The sequence below is a fragment of the Sebastes umbrosus genome, chromosome 1 (assembly GCF_015220745.1).
Source record: "Sebastes umbrosus isolate fSebUmb1 chromosome 1, fSebUmb1.pri, whole genome shotgun sequence".
NCBI lineage: Eukaryota > Metazoa > Chordata > Actinopteri > Perciformes > Sebastidae > Sebastes > Sebastes umbrosus.
The window spans coordinates 16,857,945-16,875,534 of NC_051269.1; the positions used below are offsets into that span (position 1 = coordinate 16,857,945).

General features: G+C 41.9%; 1 protein-coding gene across 5 annotated transcripts in view; it reads left to right on the forward strand.

Moving 5' to 3' along the window:
- The window catches only part of slc12a5a (solute carrier family 12 member 5a), a 176,521-nt gene that overhangs the window by 151,349 nt on the left and 7,582 nt on the right, over positions 1-17,590 (forward strand). For 2 of the 5 annotated variants that reach the window (XM_037784962.1, XM_037784995.1), the window contains exons 7-25: positions 3,754-4,001; positions 4,713-4,924; positions 6,286-6,453; positions 6,670-6,768; positions 8,271-8,328; positions 8,453-8,627; positions 8,758-8,876; positions 9,176-9,274; positions 10,027-10,146; positions 10,974-11,078; positions 11,408-11,576; positions 12,057-12,252; positions 12,799-12,968; positions 13,376-13,507; positions 14,357-14,464; positions 15,031-15,156; positions 15,818-16,050; positions 16,278-16,292; positions 17,252-17,385. In XM_037784962.1, coding sequence (XP_037640890.1) covers positions 3,754-4,001; positions 4,713-4,924; positions 6,286-6,453; positions 6,670-6,768; positions 8,271-8,328; positions 8,453-8,627; positions 8,758-8,876; positions 9,176-9,274; positions 10,027-10,146; positions 10,974-11,078; positions 11,408-11,576; positions 12,057-12,252; positions 12,799-12,968; positions 13,376-13,507; positions 14,357-14,464; positions 15,031-15,156; positions 15,818-16,050; positions 16,278-16,292; positions 17,252-17,385 — 2,686 coding nt within the window. The remainder of the gene's footprint in view (positions 1-3,753; positions 4,002-4,712; positions 4,925-6,285; positions 6,454-6,669; positions 6,769-8,270; positions 8,329-8,452; positions 8,628-8,757; positions 8,877-9,175; positions 9,275-10,026; positions 10,147-10,973; positions 11,079-11,407; positions 11,577-12,056; positions 12,253-12,798; positions 12,969-13,375; positions 13,508-14,356; positions 14,465-15,030; positions 15,157-15,817; positions 16,051-16,277; positions 16,293-17,251; positions 17,386-17,590) is intronic. The other 3 variants (XM_037784979.1, XM_037784970.1, XM_037784986.1) reach the window with 3 other exon arrangements.

Here is a 17,590-nt window from a genome sequence, read left to right on the forward strand (position 1 = left end):
TAAAAATCTTGGATCTCCGGCTTCCTTCAGCAATGGTCATTGAATATATTAAAAAAAATCACAAAAAAAATCACAAAAGTAGAAGGAAAATGAGAATCCAAGACATAAAATAGTGCAAGTTAAAATATAGAACTAAAATATAAGCATAAATAAAATATAAAATAAAGTAATATACGGTTTTGGTAGAGAGTATTGCAAATTAATGAACTGAGTGTTAACAGGAATGTAGTTAATGTATAAGCATAATGAGAAGCACTAAATATATATATACACAGAGGTGCAAATAGTTTGTAAAACAGTAAAGTGACGAGTGATGAGCTCAGGAGTTCAAAATACTTCTAGCCTGCGGGAGGCGGCGGTCCCCTGTGAATTTCCCTGCAGGTTCATGGCCCATTTCTCACCTTCAGATTTATTCTGAGACCTGAGAGGTTAATAATTGGTGAGAAATTTGACAACATTTCTAGAACAGCTGCGATGTTTTCTCAGACCAGAAATCAGAAACAAAGACCACTGACAGCCAGTCGGTGGGTTCATGTTGGTGTGAGTAGAGACCTTTTTTTGTACAGCCTCCTTGAAACGACATGGTGATAAAACTCACAAAAGCTACTCTCAGGAGGAAGGTGATGTCATTGAGCATCAAGTGCTGAACTGCCATTATTGAATATAACCCCTTAGATTGAATTATGTTGGTAATACATGAAAGATTTGATTCCATGTTGCTCCTGCCCAATACCGGTGCCAGTATTGGATATGGTTCAATGATATGAGGCAAGGAGCCAAACAAAACCAGCAGCACAGAGGCATTCATAAACCAATCACTGTTGTCTACTGAGAATATGGATAATGTTTCTTTCTTTTCTTACCATTTTCATTTCTGCTTTATTATTCAATCTGACATTGTGTTCATGTTAGCCAGTCTCCAGACTGACTTTTCTGTGCCATTGATGTCATTTTGCAGTTGACATAGAAGCTGCGTTAGTAGTAGTTTCTTGAAGCAGTTGAGTTAAAGCCCCTGAACACCCACACAGGTGTTTTCAGTTCATCTGGTTGATTAGACCTCTTCTCATGACTGTGTAGGAGTGTATAGACTGTCATTGATTGACATCTTCCTGCGTCTCCTGTTAGCTTTGTTGCACCTGTTAAAAAGGTGTAATTTGTAATTTGATCATGGGACAAATTACACCTTTATCATTCTTATTGGTAGATGAAGATTTGTGACCTCATAGATTCCCATCAAAGCTCCGGCCCACCTTCAACCTGAACAGCGGTCTAATCAACCAAGACAAGTGAAAGCACCTGTGTGGGTGTACAGAGGCTTTAAACAAATAGATGGAGATACACTTTCTTGCCGAGTTAGAATAGAAGATTGAGACCACTCTATATGTTCAATATGAAGCTACAGCCAGCAGCAAGCAAGTAGGATAAAAACAAATCTGTACATGGGTTAAATAATCAAGATATTATGTGGTAATTAATGAGCTGGAGAGGTGCTGGTAACTGTTTCTCATTGTTTCCAGTCTTTATGCTAAGCCAAAGCCTATGGAAGGAGGTTGGGATGCGGGCGGACACGGGTCTTGGGGTATGGGGTATAACACATGCGCAGTGTAACTGAAGCTGCGGTTGTGCGTTGCGATTGGCTCAATTTCGGCGAGTGCAGACCAGATTTTACTGCGTAAAGATATGCCCCAAAGATATTGCGCGTTGATGACCCACCCTCCTTCAATAGGCCTTGTGCTAAGTTAGCTAACCAGCATGTCTCAACATAAAAGCAAATAAGTTTGTTTCCCAAAATGTCGAGCTTTTCCTTAAATATTTGTTGTAGAAATATATGTTTTAAACATTTTGACATAATATTCAAAAAAATCTTTCTTGACATATATTTAAAACAACTGGCACAAAGACACAGGATTAAAACCTGGAAAATGTATTTTTTTATATTTTTTTTGTTTCACTGTGTCTTAAATAGGTCTTTATCAAAGTCTAATTGAGCAGATAATATAATCCAGGGAGAGTTTTGATATCGCTGTAATCCTTGACAGCAGAGTGCAGCTGCACTGCATCTTGATTGCTGCAGACACTGAAACGTCAGTACAGTAAAAAATAATGGTGGATTGGCAAACGGGAAAACATCCTGTGCTCCCAATAAAAATGAAACCTAGCAGTGCATCACTATGTGCCACATGCCTTCGTGAGCTCTCCTTCAGTTTATTTTCCTCCTCAAAGAGCTTTGAAGCTATTTCTTTCTCGAGCTGTGTGTTCTTCAACATGAATTCTGATCGTGGTCGTTCATCATCTGGTCGTTTGTAAGCCCTGACGAAGACCTACAGTGGTCAAAACATGTTGGCTTTTTAAATGATTTAGCCACCACAATAAGGGCTTTTTAATATATTCTCTTCATCGTTGCCACTTTCTTGATATTTTTGATATTTTAGAGTGCCTGGATTGCCTTCCTGTTTATCATGAATTCTGATCAGTTGATGAAATGCAGGGATCTTTCATCTCGATCTTCATTCCTCCTCCTCCTCTTCCTCCTCCTCTGCCTTTTAATCTACTCTCCTTCCACTGCAGTCCCCCTCTATTGGGTAATTATGCAAATACTGCATTAGCGAGCGATCAAGACACCGGCGGAGTAACAAGACAATTCCTTGAAACAGCTCTCATCACTTTGGTCCACTGTTATCAACATACCACAGTGTTGTTTTTTATTTTTTTATTCTTCCGTTATTCTCCTTGTGGATGCCTCTGATGGATATGCAGAGTTTGATCATGCCTGGAGGTTAATTCTGTCTTCTGGGTCAAAGCTGGCTTAGTTTCCATTGTAAAATAACAATCCCTGCAGAATTGTAAGGAGCGGATCTGAAGAAGGCTGATTTGAATATGTTTCATCCTTCCACCCGAGCCAAGAACACAAACTGATGCTGCTATTTTAGGAAGCATGAACAGTTCACAGTGAAGCAGGAGATTTGTTTCCCTAGTGATAATGCTGTTCTTAGCACCAGATCACTTTCTCCAGCCAAATGACCGAAATGAGCCTCGACTCCATGCTTGTTCCTCTCAATTTTATATTTCCTCTTATGATGATTCAACTGCTCTGGATGGAAACCAAATGATTACTTGAAAAAAAAGAGAAATTCCCCTGCTTATGTAACCGCTTCAGCATGAATCATCTAAAGCTGATGACAGATACTGACGGGCTAATTAGGGGTTTACCATTTTATATATGGTGACTATTCTTAGATTGACCCGTAGTAAAATTGTAATAATGGCAGTTCATTTTGAATATTAATACCACGCCTGAGTTCTTTAATTAAGCCGAATTAAAAAAGCAGAGCGGTATTACGTGTGCTGCTTCAAGCTCCAGTCGAGGACTATTATTGTGAGCATCACATGTTTTCACACTTCACAGACTTGTCCTCCTCACTCACCTCACGCTTTTCTCACCTCTCTTTTATTATATTTCAATTTTATTTTTTTCTGTTTTTTTTACCCAGGGTGAAATTTATTAAATTCAGCAGTAAACAGTGAGCTAGAGGAGCAGGCTTGTGACCTGAAATCTGCCAGTTTCAATCCCCAGACAGGCTGGGGAAAGTGAGGAGGGAAAGTGGATGAGTAACACTCCCTGAACAACTACCACCCAGATGCCCTTGAGCAACAACGAGATTATGTGGAACTTTTATGAGAAAATTTCAGGTGTGATATCCCTGGATATATACAGGGATAAAAAGAAATAATAACATAACCCTTCTACTTCAGATCTACATAGTGCCCAAAGCGGCCATCTTTCCCCTGGAGGGCCTGGAGGGTGCCGAGGCAGAGGCCGCCCTGCTGAACAACATGCGCGTGTACGGGACCATCCTGTTGACCTCCATGGCCACGGTGGTGTTTGTCGGCGTAAAGTATGTGAACAAGCTGGCCCTGGTGTTTCTGGCCTGCGTCATTCTCTCCATTCTGGCCGTCTACGCCGGCGTCATCAAGACCGGCGTCGATCCTCCCGACTTCCCGTAAGCAGTGACGACCGAGACAGTCCAACAGAATATAAGCATGGCCACAAAACATAACCATAACCCTGACAGCCAGGCAGAGAAACACAATACAGAACACAAGCACACAGCACAGGCTAGGTTTGTAACAACATGTCACTACACTGATAGAATGCTAGAAAGCCATCTACGTTGATTTGAAAGCTTGGAAATGAACAGAGTATTTGTTTTTATTGACAAGTTTCCGTTCATTTAGATTCCTCCCCCCGTGCCAATAACACTACCGTATGTACTGTCCAGGTCCAAACTGAGCTGAACCTGCTACACACAAGCATAGCCATTAAGATGCTGATGAATCAACCGTTACATGTAACCTATACGTCTACTTTTCAACCCATTTGAGCCCATTTTTAGCTCAGACGTCTAGACGTGTTTTCACCTACAAAAATCACTAAATCAATGCTTCCTGGGGAGAATATTGTTGTCTGAGGCTAAAGTTTGAAATTTAAAACAAATGACATTCTTTGACTAAGTGCTTTCACGTTTATTTTTTTGCTATCTAAATGATTTTAGTTACCTATATTTCTGTAGAGCTGTTGTACCATAAGAGACCAGATTAATCAAATTGATCAAATAGCAGGTAGAATGTGGCATTTTGTGATTTAATATATTATTATTATTATTGTACTATACAAAAAGTCAAAACTCATTTTGTGCCTTTCTTCTCTCCAGTGTGTGTATCTTGGGCAACCGCACTTTGGTGTGGAAGACCTTCGATGTGTGTGCCAAGACCATTGAGTCAGCTAACGGGACAGTCACCACCCAGCTGTGGCGCATGTTCTGTGACTCACCTTTCCTCAACGCTACCTGCGACAAGTTCTTCACAGCCAACAATGTGACCCAGATCCAGGGCATCCCGGGGATCACCAGTGGAATCCTGGCAGGTTGGTTCATCCAGTTTGGATCTGCCCATGTATTTACCATTTCCATACAGTGAGCACACAAATACACACCCATTTACAGTACACAAATATGAATGTCTTACTGTCTCTTGTCTTAATATGTTGCCGAGTCATGGATAATTAACTAGTGGTGGAACAAAAGCTTTGTTTAACTGCAAAGGAAAGGAACAGTTTGTAACATTTCTGGGGATCTTTTAGCAGAAAATGAATATAATATTAATAATAATAATTTTCATTAGTGTAAGAATTGTGTTTTCATTACCTTAGAATGAGCCCTTCATATCTACATAGTGAGCGGGTCCTCTTCACGGAGTCCACCACGTTGCTCTGCCATGTTTCTACAGTAGCCCAGAACAGACAAGCTAAACACTGGCTCTAGAGAGAGCCTTTTGCGTTTTTACGTTACCCGAAGGCCACCGTAGTTCTCGGACGCAGGTCATGTTTAAGTGCTTTGTATTTCGGAGCGAACATCTGTAGTCAAATGTGGAAACATAACAATGTCTCCAGTGTGAGCGGCTGCAGAATTTCTTCGGTTGGCATTAAGAGTAAATAAGGAAAAAATGAAATTATTGATATATTTTGATCTGACCATTTACATTAGAGTAATAGATTCACTGAATTTGCTAAATTGGATTAGAATGCATTTTAATGACTCCCATATAGAAATGTGTATTGTGCCATACAAACAGTATGAAAGTCTTTCCAGGAAATTTGGAAAATCATGAAGTTTCACCAAGACAAAGCAGATGAAAGCAACAGACCCTGACTGTAGCAGAACTAAGATGTGTTAGCCCTGGGCTACCAGAAACCTGCGGCTACAGAAAGCCCAGAGCTAGCTTAACCTCGTTTCTCTCTAGTAGTTATTACAGGGCTAGCAGTAAGCCCTGTGTTAAAGATCCACATTTGAAAATCAGAGCCCACGGTTAATATGGTGCCTATATAAAGTATTCACCCCCTTGGACGTTTTCATGTTTTATTGTTGTAACAAAAGACCCTTTTAATGTCACAGTTAGTCGGAGACTTCTAAAACCCTAAAAAGTCCCGGTTCAAACACAAGGTTTAGCTGGGAGACAACATATCCGAATTGAGCCGAGTGCCAAAATCCCTACAAAATAACTCCTGGAATGCATTTCTTTCGTGTAAAAGTAGAAATGACTGATAACTGGATAGCTAAAGTAAACTAGGTATTCTAAAATTTAGTTAAATCACAATCAAAAAATATGTAAACTTGTTGGCAATGAGAGTATGTTAATGTCCTTTATTAAAATCTGGTTTTGTCTACATGAAACATTCACCCGGTTCTCTCGACTCTATTCTCCTCTATATCCCTCTCACCCATCCAGAGAACTTGTTTGGGAACTACTATGAAAAGGGGGATCTGATTGCCAGAAAGAAGATGGAATCAGTGGAGGATCTGGACGACCCATTGACCAACACAAACCGCTATGTGTTGGCCGACATCAACAGCTTCTTTACGTTGCTGGTCGGCATCTACTTCCCATCTGTGACAGGTGAAAATCTGTATTTTTATTCTATCTTTTTTTGTGATTATTGAGATTTGTATTAATTAGATTCATTATTCATTCATTTGGGAGGTTAAGGGTTGAATTGTTAGCACTCAGAAGTTTGAAACTGATATTCTGCTGCTTCTAACTCGCCCCCCTGTGTTTGTATGTGTGTGAATCTCCTTGACCTTGTTAACGTTTGCTTCTCGACCGTCTGTTCAGGAATCATGGCTGGCTCCAACCGCTCCGGAGACCTGCGTGATGCCCAGAAGTCAATCCCCATCGGAACCATTGCAGCCATCACCACCACCTCCTTCGTCTGTATCCTCTCGCTACTGCCCCCTGCAGGACAACAATTGTCCATTCATAGACAAAAACATATTTTTGTGTTCCACACAATTTAAATATTTAATAAGCTTTTGAGTCAAATATCACATCAGTAGAAGATTATATATTTTAAAACCTACTGATCAGCCCAGAGAGGATATAAGTTAGATATACTCCTTAGGATTGTGTGTTACACAAATCCTAATTATGACCTTGTTTAGATTAGATTAGTCAACTTCATTGTCATTGCAGAGTACAAGCACTGAGACAAAGAAATGCAGTTTAGCATCTAACCAGAAGTGCAAAAAGCACTAAAGTGCAGAGTAATATACAAAATATAGAATAAAGATTGTATGGAATAAACAGTAAGGAGTATGAATACGCTAAGATATACACAGTATGAAACACAAGCAGCAGTTACAGCATACTAGACATCTAAAGTAATAGAAGTATTCCAGCCAGATATCCACTCAAATAGTATTTTAAGCTCAGTGATAATATGTCAGACACCACTGGTCCAATGTTGACAGGACTTGAAGCGATGATGCACTGTGGTGCTTTGCTGTGCTGTAAAAAAAAACACACTGATTGGCCTGCAGGGAGCACCATAATTAAAGGTCAACGTTTTAAACTGTGAAAGGCCATAGCCGCTACAATACCAGTCTGATTTTGACCAGGGGTACTGCGCTGTTTTTTTCTGATTGGCCCAAAGTATGCCTGTATCATTCACGGGAGATGATGTTGACTCTCTTTTCTTAAAACATGCAGCTACTGAATCCGTCCAATATGAGCTATGTTTTTTTTCACTCTTCTTCTTTGACCTCTGAGTCCTCCATCATGTTCATATTTGATTGAATATTGAATTTCTTCTGCTGTAAAATTATTGAACAGATGTAAAAGATGCCAGCACAGCTATGGCCCATAGTAATGTTAAACAATGATGAAGTAGTATGTCCCAATTGTATGCATACTGCATACAACAGTACGTACTTTGTAAGGGCAGCTGCAGTATGTACTAAAAGTAAAAAGGAAAACTGTGATTTGGAACGCAGCCTCTATTTGGCTGTACTTCAACACACAGGCCTCTAACTCTGAAGCAGCCGTCTTGAACGTCTTCCATGTATCTCGGAGTAATCAGCTTGGGGTCTAAACAAATTTGATTAGGACGTCTAATCGCATCAGCGGGCTGCCTATGCAATCACAAGTTAATAAAGCAGAAGGATATTAGTTAAAATGTCATTGATCTCTGAGATATTATCCTAAACGAAATCGATTGATGTCTTTTCTCAGCAAACACAGTTGATTGGTTTATCAGATTATTAAGTGCATCTTCCAAAGGAAAGGTTGATGATTTTTATAATCAAGTCCCGTCAGTCACAAAACAGGTCTCCTCGTCTAAGGAACATTCATGCCCGTTAAACAAACATCAAATATCCACAATTTTAAAAACACCTGTCTGTGAAACACCTTTGCTTGCCTGATCCATAACTGCTCAGACATGTCCAGTGTGTTTCTGTTTGGTGCTTGCATCGAGGGTGTGGTCCTCAGGGACAAGTAAGTCGAGACAAACAATCCTGAAAATAATTGATTATTCTTTCTATAATATACTTGTTATTAATAATACAATCTGATTTCCTTTGTTTTGAAATGACTAGCAACCTTTTCCCATCTCCTTAAGGTTCGGAGAGGGAGTCCACGGGAATTTGGTGATTGGCACGTTGGCTTGGCCGTCACCATGGGTGATCGTGATTGGCTCCTTCTTCTCCACCTGCGGGGCGGGGCTGCAGAGTCTGACAGGAGCTCCTCGTCTCATGCAGGCTATCGCCAAGGACGGCCTCGTGCCCGCCCTTAGGGTTAGTCTGTCTGCTTATTTACATTGTCATAACTTTCCCTTCCTTTCTCATGATTTTTTTGCACCGGGACAAACTGCACTCCGAGCAGACAAAGACAGGGGGTGTTAATGTTTCTGTGTTGTACCCGCAGATCTTTGGCCATGCAAAGGCCAACGGAGAACCCACATGGTCCCTCCTGCTGACGGCTTGTATCTGCGAGATCGGCATCCTCATTGCTTCCCTGGATGCAGTGGCTCCCATCCTCTCCATGTGAGAACTGAACTCTCTAAATGCCGTGTTTGAAGAGCCAACAGAGGGGAAATTTCAGAGCAGCCAGTCCGCTGCTATTCCTTAAACGATGCAAATGCCAAATTTTATGGGCTCAGGATTTAGCTCCTCACACAAAAGGGCAGGCTGCTTTTCTGCTCTAGTAATACATACAGTATAAATACCATTGAATGTGACAGATATTACACAACATACTCCTTGGACTGCAATCAGGATGAAATCCCTCGACATTAGAGAGCTGTGTTTTAAATGGAGTTTCTGTGTTTGTGTGTGTCCTGCAGGTTTTTCCTGATGTGCTACATGTTTGTGAACTTGGCCTGTGCTCTGCAGACACTGCTGAGGACTCCAAACTGGAGGCCCCGCTTCAAGTTCTACCACTGGTCAGTTCAGTTACTGAAACAAATAGCAGCTACATTTTTGTCTTTAAAATTAGGTATTCACCGATTGCAAAATTCTGAGCTGATACCGATGTTTAAAATAGCAATTTGGCCGATGCCGATGTTTTCATTTATTTAGTTTTTTACTGTTATTCATTCCCCTTTTGTGCCAGGGAAACAAAGACCTCTTCATTATAAAAAACATAACAGCTGTTTTAAAGTCATTCAGCATTTCAGTACACTGCCTTCGAATGAGCACAAATTCAATCATACAAATTTATGAAACCTACTTTAATATAACCTTCTTTCACATGAAAAATATTCAGATTTTTAAATAACCTTTTCAGCTGCTATATAACTCAATGCGAAGAATGTTTCAGTAGGCTACTTACACAGTCATACACAAATATTTGTTTTGTGAAACAAATTAAATGTACCTGCCGTCAGCCAGAGTCACGTCCAGCCAGTGGCTTCTTCTCCAAATCAGCAGCTGGTTACTGTAGTCCCAGACCAACCACAAATAACCAACACAACATTTAACCGCCGCAAATTGATGCAACACAACTGATAAACATTGGCCACTGCCATTGGCGAATGTCATCTTATTTGCTGATAGACCGATGGCAGTCAACAAAGCGGATATCAGACGATACCAATGTTCGGCCGATAAATCGGTGCATCCCTATTTTATAATACATAATTTACAAAATTTACATAATAAATTTGTCTCTATTACTGTCTGTGTCTCTCTACAGGGCTCTGTCATTCCTGGGGATGAGCTTGTGTCTCACTCTCATGTTCATCTGCTCCTGGTACTACGCCATCGTCGCCATGGTTATTGCCGGCTCTATCTACAAGTATATCGAGTTCGCAGGGTGAGTGGAGCGCAACCCCAGGAAAGATTGGATTCGGTGGCTGCCTTTAAGTATGTGTGTGTGTGTGTGTGTGCTGAGTTTTCTGCTTCTGAATTCACTCCATCGATATTTTTCGTTTAGGGGTTTAAAAGGAAATTTGGGTTTTAGTTAGACCCCCCTGACTCAAAGAGATGCAAAGCGACTACAAACGATGTGGCTGCGTAGTCGTTTGGCAGGTGAAGTTTCAAAAACTACAGCTGTGTATTTTGTAATGGTTTTGTGTCTCTTTGTAGTCATTTTGAGTCTATTTCAATGAGATTTTCCAGGGAAAGCAGAACTGTCAGGTGCTGCTGTTGGTTCAAAAACTGCACCTGAACTTCAGTATTTAGTTCACACTGGAGAAAAAGAGAGGCTGTCTGACTTGTGTCCAAAGCTCCCTGCCACGGCAGATCCACACTGACACAGATATTAAACTAAATAATACTGCACACTATACAAATAATATAGGAAACCAACAAAGAAAGCCTGAGACGAGGATTCTGTTTTCTTAGAATAGTGCCTGTGCTCAGCGATCCATCCATGCTCATAATGGAGTAGTACCGAGCCATGCACACAGAGTATTTAAGTGCTGTAATTCCCTGTGGTGAGTGACATCATGTTAACTTGACATTTAACCAGTGATGCCTAATCCTTAATCACACTGCATTATGTCAAACTGCGGTCTAAAACTCAACTTGTTTCAGTGCGCTGACTGTATCACTGTCGCATTTTACATTTAGAATGAAGCTGCAAAACTATTGTTCATGTTCTGATTGACGAATAGTGATCGGTGCTCGTTTGTGTCACAGTGCGGAGAAAGAGTGGGGAGACGGGATACGAGGTCTGTCTCTGAGCGCTGCACGTTACGCTCTCATGCGGCTGGAGGAAGGTCCACCGCACACCAAGAACTGGAGGTATGACGCCCAGACGCAAAGTCACACGTTGTGCTGTTTTATCGTATTTCTAATTAATACAGAAATGAACAACATGTCTCCCAGTTATTGTGATTCTCCTCATCACAGCTGTCAAACAACAAGAAATGTTTGTGAATTCATATTAACACCTCAACCTTTCATGCTGTTTCTTCCTGTCTCTCCTTCCCAACTAGGACTTGTTCTTGGCCCATTCTGCTATTTCTTTCTTCACGCCTTTAACTGATTCTTCATCGCTCTCCCTGCCCTGCATTTCTTTCCCTCAACTTTTTTCTGCCCTGTGTTTTCACTTTCTCTCCCCCTCTCTTCAGGCCCCAGTTGCTGACGCTGGTTAGTACAGACGCAGAGCAAAACGTGGAGCAGCCTCGTCTGCTCTCTCTGACCAACCAGCTGAAGGCAGGCAAAGGTCTGACCATTGTTGGAACAGCTCTAGAGGGCACCTTCCTGGAAAACCACGACCGGTCCCAGCGTGCAGAGCAGGTAGGGAGCCCTAAAGCTCCCTTTTAAAAAGAAAGCTCTTTCAAATGCTGTTCTTCTGTGAGAGAAAATGTATTTTATTAAATTGGATCACCGGCAAGAAACCATGCCTAGCTACCACAGAGATATACTTGAGCATAGACGCACTCATCACAGTCAAAAGACGATGCTTATTTTGAAATCTGGGATACTGAAACAGACATTGCTTCCATCTTGATCAGGGGATTTGTCTACAAATGTGTATTTATCTAAACTCATGTCATACAAAAATGTATTCACAGGTTTCGCAGTATATATACCAAAATAGTTAGTCTTTCCAGGCATATTCAAATTAAAGTCGAACGTGCAAAAGACTCATTTACTATGGTTTGATACTAGGATGCTATGTTGGTGAGTTTCACAGGCAAAACAACTTTCAAATCTGAGGCTAGCACTTGTTCTCTACTCCTTGGTAACATTTATTCTCTGTCTTGCCTTTTCTAGGCGCTGCGTAAACTGATGGAGACTGAGAAGGTGAAGGGCTTCTCTCAGGTGACCGTGTCCTCGAACCTGCGTGACGCCACCTCCCACCTCCTCCAGGCCAGTGGGCTAGGAGGCCTGAAACACAACGCTGTGCTGGTGTCCTGGCCACGCAACTGGAGGCAGGGAGACGAGCACCAGACCTGGAGGAACTTTGTTGGTGGGTCACAATAATCCCATCCAAAAGCTTTGGCTCTGCCTTAGGCAGATATTGGGGGTAGTGTGTTGGAGCGGTGCATTTCTCTTCAACGAAAAACTGCAGATTTCTAGCTCTTTTTTTTATGTCCAGCATCTGCGCTGCTGAAGCATCTCAGCAAGACAAAATCCCTACCAACTCCAGCTTTTGAGCAGCTTATCCTGCTATTTAACCTCTCCCTAATAAGAATACACCATGAAGGAAAAAGAAGGAATATTTTCTGATGGGCAACATAATTTGTCATGCCGAAATATGTAACAACAAAAACATGCCAGTTCAGATCATGAAGCAGACAAATATGCATATAATATATCTATAGCTGATCAATGTCAAAGCTTCCCATTGAGGTCAAACAGCTAATCAGCGACGGTACATCAAGGCAGCCATGCAAAACAAAACCCAAAACACCTTAAACATTTGAATGAGTCTTAATAGTTTCTGTAATGAAGTCAGTTTATAGAAGTAGTATCACCAACACCTTTTGCCTCTCTGTGTGTGTCTGTTCTGCAGAGTTGGTCAGAGAAACCACTGCCGCTCACCTGGCTATGCTTGTCCCGAAGAACATCTCGGCCTTCCCGTCCAATGGAGAGCGCTTCACTGAGGGTCACATTGACGTGTGGTGGATCGTACATGATGGAGGCATGCTGATGCTGCTGCCCTTCCTTCTCCGCCAGCACAAGGTACTGTGCAACAGTTAATACTGCAAAAAAAAAGACATCACAGGTAAACATTTCAAGTACAGTACAAACAAGTAAAGAAGCGAAAAATGGTCTTGATTCGTACAGTCAGAATCAAAATAAACACTTCACGAAAAAGGTGTGATGCCCTATGTATGTCACATCCTGTTCTATTTTCTGTAATGTTCTTTTAAGAAGTTCAATTTGCAGTTTTAATACTCTAAGTTGCAGCTCAGAAATAGTTTCTGTAGTGGAAAAAGGCAAGTTTTCTAATTCTAGGCAGGTAGACAAGATTTGCCAATGCAAATCACATCATATAAAATAGGATTTACTAATGATTAAAAAAAAAAAAAAGTAGTCACAGAACAGTTCTCTAAGGTTTTGTCAGCAGTGTTGTTTTTGCTGCTCAGGTTTGGAGGAAGTGCAAGATGCGCATCTTCACCGTGGCCCAGTTGGACGACAACAGCATCCAGATGAAAAAAGACCTGACCACATTCCTCTATCATCTCCGTATCGAAGCCATGGTGGAAGTTGTAGAAATGGTGAGTTTTCTCAAGACTAGAATTACTTTTTTTAAATATCTGTAACCACTTATGACAGAAACAAAATATATAGAAACGTGCATCTATAAGCGCTTTAATCTCAGTGGAACTCTGGTTACATAATTGGAGAACCCTGTGATGCCTCGGGCTTGGCCAGTTGCTCCAGTGAAACCAATTGTGCGCAGGCAGAAGAATGACTGCCCTGGGAGCTGCACTATTTAAACCTGCTGATGGACAGCATTAAATACAGTGTGTGTTAAGTCATCAGTAATCTTCAACCAAAGTGCTAGTCTGATGGTCAAACAGTGTCTGAAAAACATCCCCCCCCTGCCATCTTACCGACATTAGAATTTGGGAAAATGCAACGAGCAGTTTTTGTAACTTTCCAAAACCAACATTCAGACATTCACGCCCACTTTATGAAGCAATAGGACGGGTATGCAGAGGTGGGAAAGCATGCAGGAATTGGTGTTGTCACTTTTGGTGTGTACAACAAAGTTCAACAACATGAATGCCTTTTAGCGGAAAGATTGTCCGTAAGTGTGCGCCGTTATCCCCATTTGTACAATTCATTGTGTCTCGCTCCGCTAAGAAGGCAGGCTTTTTTAACCCTGCCTTCATGTGCGGCCATTCAGTACAGATATAAACACATTTGCTCTGAGACATGGTTGGTTGACACGTCATTTGAACGCTTATGCTTTTGGTTTGAGCATACCTCATCCAGGATTCAGCAGGGACAGAGACAGCATCACACATGAAGGATTGGCAATTAATATTCTGGTAAATAAATTTAAAAAGAACAAAAAACAAGGATAATAAAAAGTAAAATGTCCATTTCTTTCATCTTAGCATGACAGCGACATCTCAGCCTACACTTACGAGAAGACCCTGGTGATGGAACAACGGTCACAGATGCTCAAACAGATCAACCTGTCCAAGAATGAGCGTGAGAGAGAGGTAAGAGAGTTTGCTTTCGTCTAAGTTTTGTTGTTTTGGAATGCACTCAAAGATGCACACATGTACTTGACATGACTTGACGGGCCGACTTGGCATGATTTGATTTGACTTGAGGTGACACATGAGCCCCTCAGGACAAAAGCATATCTACAGAGCAGTGGGACACCATATTTACCCTCTCTCTCTATCAGCGTTGACTACAGCCACAGTAGCAACTGCTTTGCTTTTGTGAATCACAGCATGATGGCGTCTGACAGTTGTAGAAAACAAAAGATATTGATCTCAGTGTTAAACTATTATTAGCTCCCCCTAGTTCTTTGTTGAACTTTAAAATTGCCTGGTTCTCCTGATCAATAAATGTAATAAGTGCAATGGAATTATCCTCACTTTTACTTCATTTCTTTGTGAGGCATTGCGGTGATGTACAGTAAATGAATGTCTTGTAAAAACACATTCCTGACCTGCCTTCTCACCAATATTGAGAGAGAGAAAAAAACGTCTCTGTATCTAAATAAAATCTCCGCGCATTACTCCTTCCTTGCTTTGCTTCATCTGAATCCTCGCAGATCCAGAGTATCACTGATTCATCCCGCGGGTCAATCCGCCGTAAGAACCCAGCCGCTGTGACCACCCAGCTGAGTGTGACCGAGGACCCGCCGGCAGCCAGCAAGGAGGAGAAGCCTGAGGAAGAGGTAAAGCACGGCTGACCTCAGTTTGAAGAGTAAAATGTATTTGTGTGTTCACATGTAGGTGATTTAACACAGAACGAGCAAAAAGGGAAAAAAGTGAAGATTGAACGATGAGATAAAACCAGGCACCTGGGGGGATATTTCCTTTTTTTTTAAGTCCTAACATGATAAATAAAATCTGGATAACATAGTAGAACACAAAGTAAAGGAAATAGAAAGTTTGATGCAATGTAAATACTTCAGCTCTATATAATTTAAAGGAGTAGTTTGACATTTTGGGAAATATACTATAGAAGGTGTAGTATTACTACAAAGGTATGTTCAGCCCAGGCTTGATCCCAGCGTAGTTGAGAGGAAATGGTCCCATTTCTGGTATCAATTCACAGTTTTAGACTTCGGTTCTTACTTCAGGTTAATTTTAAGGTAATGTGATATACAGTAGATTCACTTTCTTCTGGCCTCAATCACAGCCCATGTTACTACAAAATAAACCACATAACATGCAGACTAAACTCACACGTCTCTTCCCTCTCCCTCTCTCAAACACTGTGGCTCTCTGTGGCTTTGACTTGCATTCCTTACATTTCCACCTCAACCGTGACTCTTCCCGTCATGTAATGTACATGTAAATCCACATCCGTCCTCTCTTCCTCTCGTCTCATAGTCAAAGTCGGCCTCTTCCCCTGTGTCCCCCCCTGCCCAGGTCCAGCTCATCCACGACAACACCACCCCAGCCAGCCCCGCGACCCCGGCCACCCCGCTGACCCCCACAGAGGGGGCTCAGAGCCCCGGGGAGCAGGTCCAGATGACCTGGAATGAGAAGGGTGACGGCGAGCCAGCCAAACCGCCTGGCGCAGCCACACCGGAGGGCATCAAAGACATCTTCAACATGAAGCCGTGAGTGCTTTGAAATGCTCATTGAACCTTTACCTGTTGTAAAGGTGAAATACCTTCTTGTTCCTGACAAAAAGAGCCTTGAGTCTTTTTTTCCTCTACATAGAGGTCTACCAGAGTGCTGTTAAAGGATTTATAAGTTTTTTTTTAGCAGAACTTGGAATAGGTACACTTAAAAAACATTCACAGCTTAGTACTGATCGTGTGTTTCTCTTCTTGCCATGCTGCAGCGAGTGGGAGAACCTGTAAGTACTGAAGTCCTTATAAACCTCATTCAGTCCATTCTCATCTCATACTGACCAAGTTGGCCACATAAGCAGATCATAGACTTTATATATAGATGGACGACGTCTCCACTTCCTCCCGCTGTACAAAAGTGAAGCCTAAATATCCCGGATACGGGAGACGTCATTTGGAGCCAGAGTCTGCGCAGTAGTGATCGGGGGGGGGGGCTGGAGCCGTGGTATCAAGGTACACGCCCGTCCGAACCAATCACGAGCTGAGCACGGCTGCAGCTTGCTAGTGTGAGCCACCTAGCTGCTGCGTTAGCACCATGGTAGCTGTTTGGCTAGAAAGACACAACAACTTACCCTAATATCTCTACATTTATGATCAAATTGACACATGTTCTATTACACACACTTATGACGGTTATGGAAAGTTAAAGTTACATCTCCTCTCTCGTACAATTCCCAAGCCCCCGGCTCCGCAACTACTTCACTCAGAGCAGCTGTCAATCACAGCTGCCAATCATGATGTCACACCCCCGTTTTATAGCATCAAATCACTAATTAAAACCAAACTTATTAGAAAAATAAACACTTGAACACACATCAGCTTGATAAGAACTACCTAAAATGACAGAAAACATATTTGGGAAACATTTATTTGACGTGTACTTTGACTTTTTAATTGGGCCCATGTCCCATCCACTAACATGGAGGAGGCGGGATTCATGACCTATACTGCAGCCAGCCACCAGGGGGCGATCCAGATGTTTTGGCTTCACTTTTGTGGGGCTCTCATGTCGTTCATCTTTGTATACAGTTTACGGAGCAGATGAAGATGGGATACTTGTGTGTGAATGAGCATCTGTCACCTCGACCAGCTTGGTTCATGAAATGCTTTGTAACGTGCTCTGAAATATCACTTAATCAGTGTGAAACGGTTTGACCTCATTCTCTGTTGCTTTGTCATCACTCAGGAACCAGTCCAATGTGCGACGTATGCACACAGCACTCCGGCTGAATGAAGTGATCATCAAAAAGTCCTCAGAGGCCAAGTTAGTCCTCCTCAACATGCCCGGGCCACCCAAGAACCGGACAGGTGACGAGAACTGTATCCTTCACCCGGACAGAAGTAGGTGTACTGAGAGGAGTTCCTCATTCAAAGCACAAGTAGTAAGCTTAGACATTGTTGCATTCTGAGTGTTGTTTGTATCCCAGGAATTAACTTTCAAATATCACGATGCCACACAGGCAGCTCTAGAGACCTCAGATTTTGGGAGGCTCAAAATAAATGATAACGAACAAGGCTGGAGGCT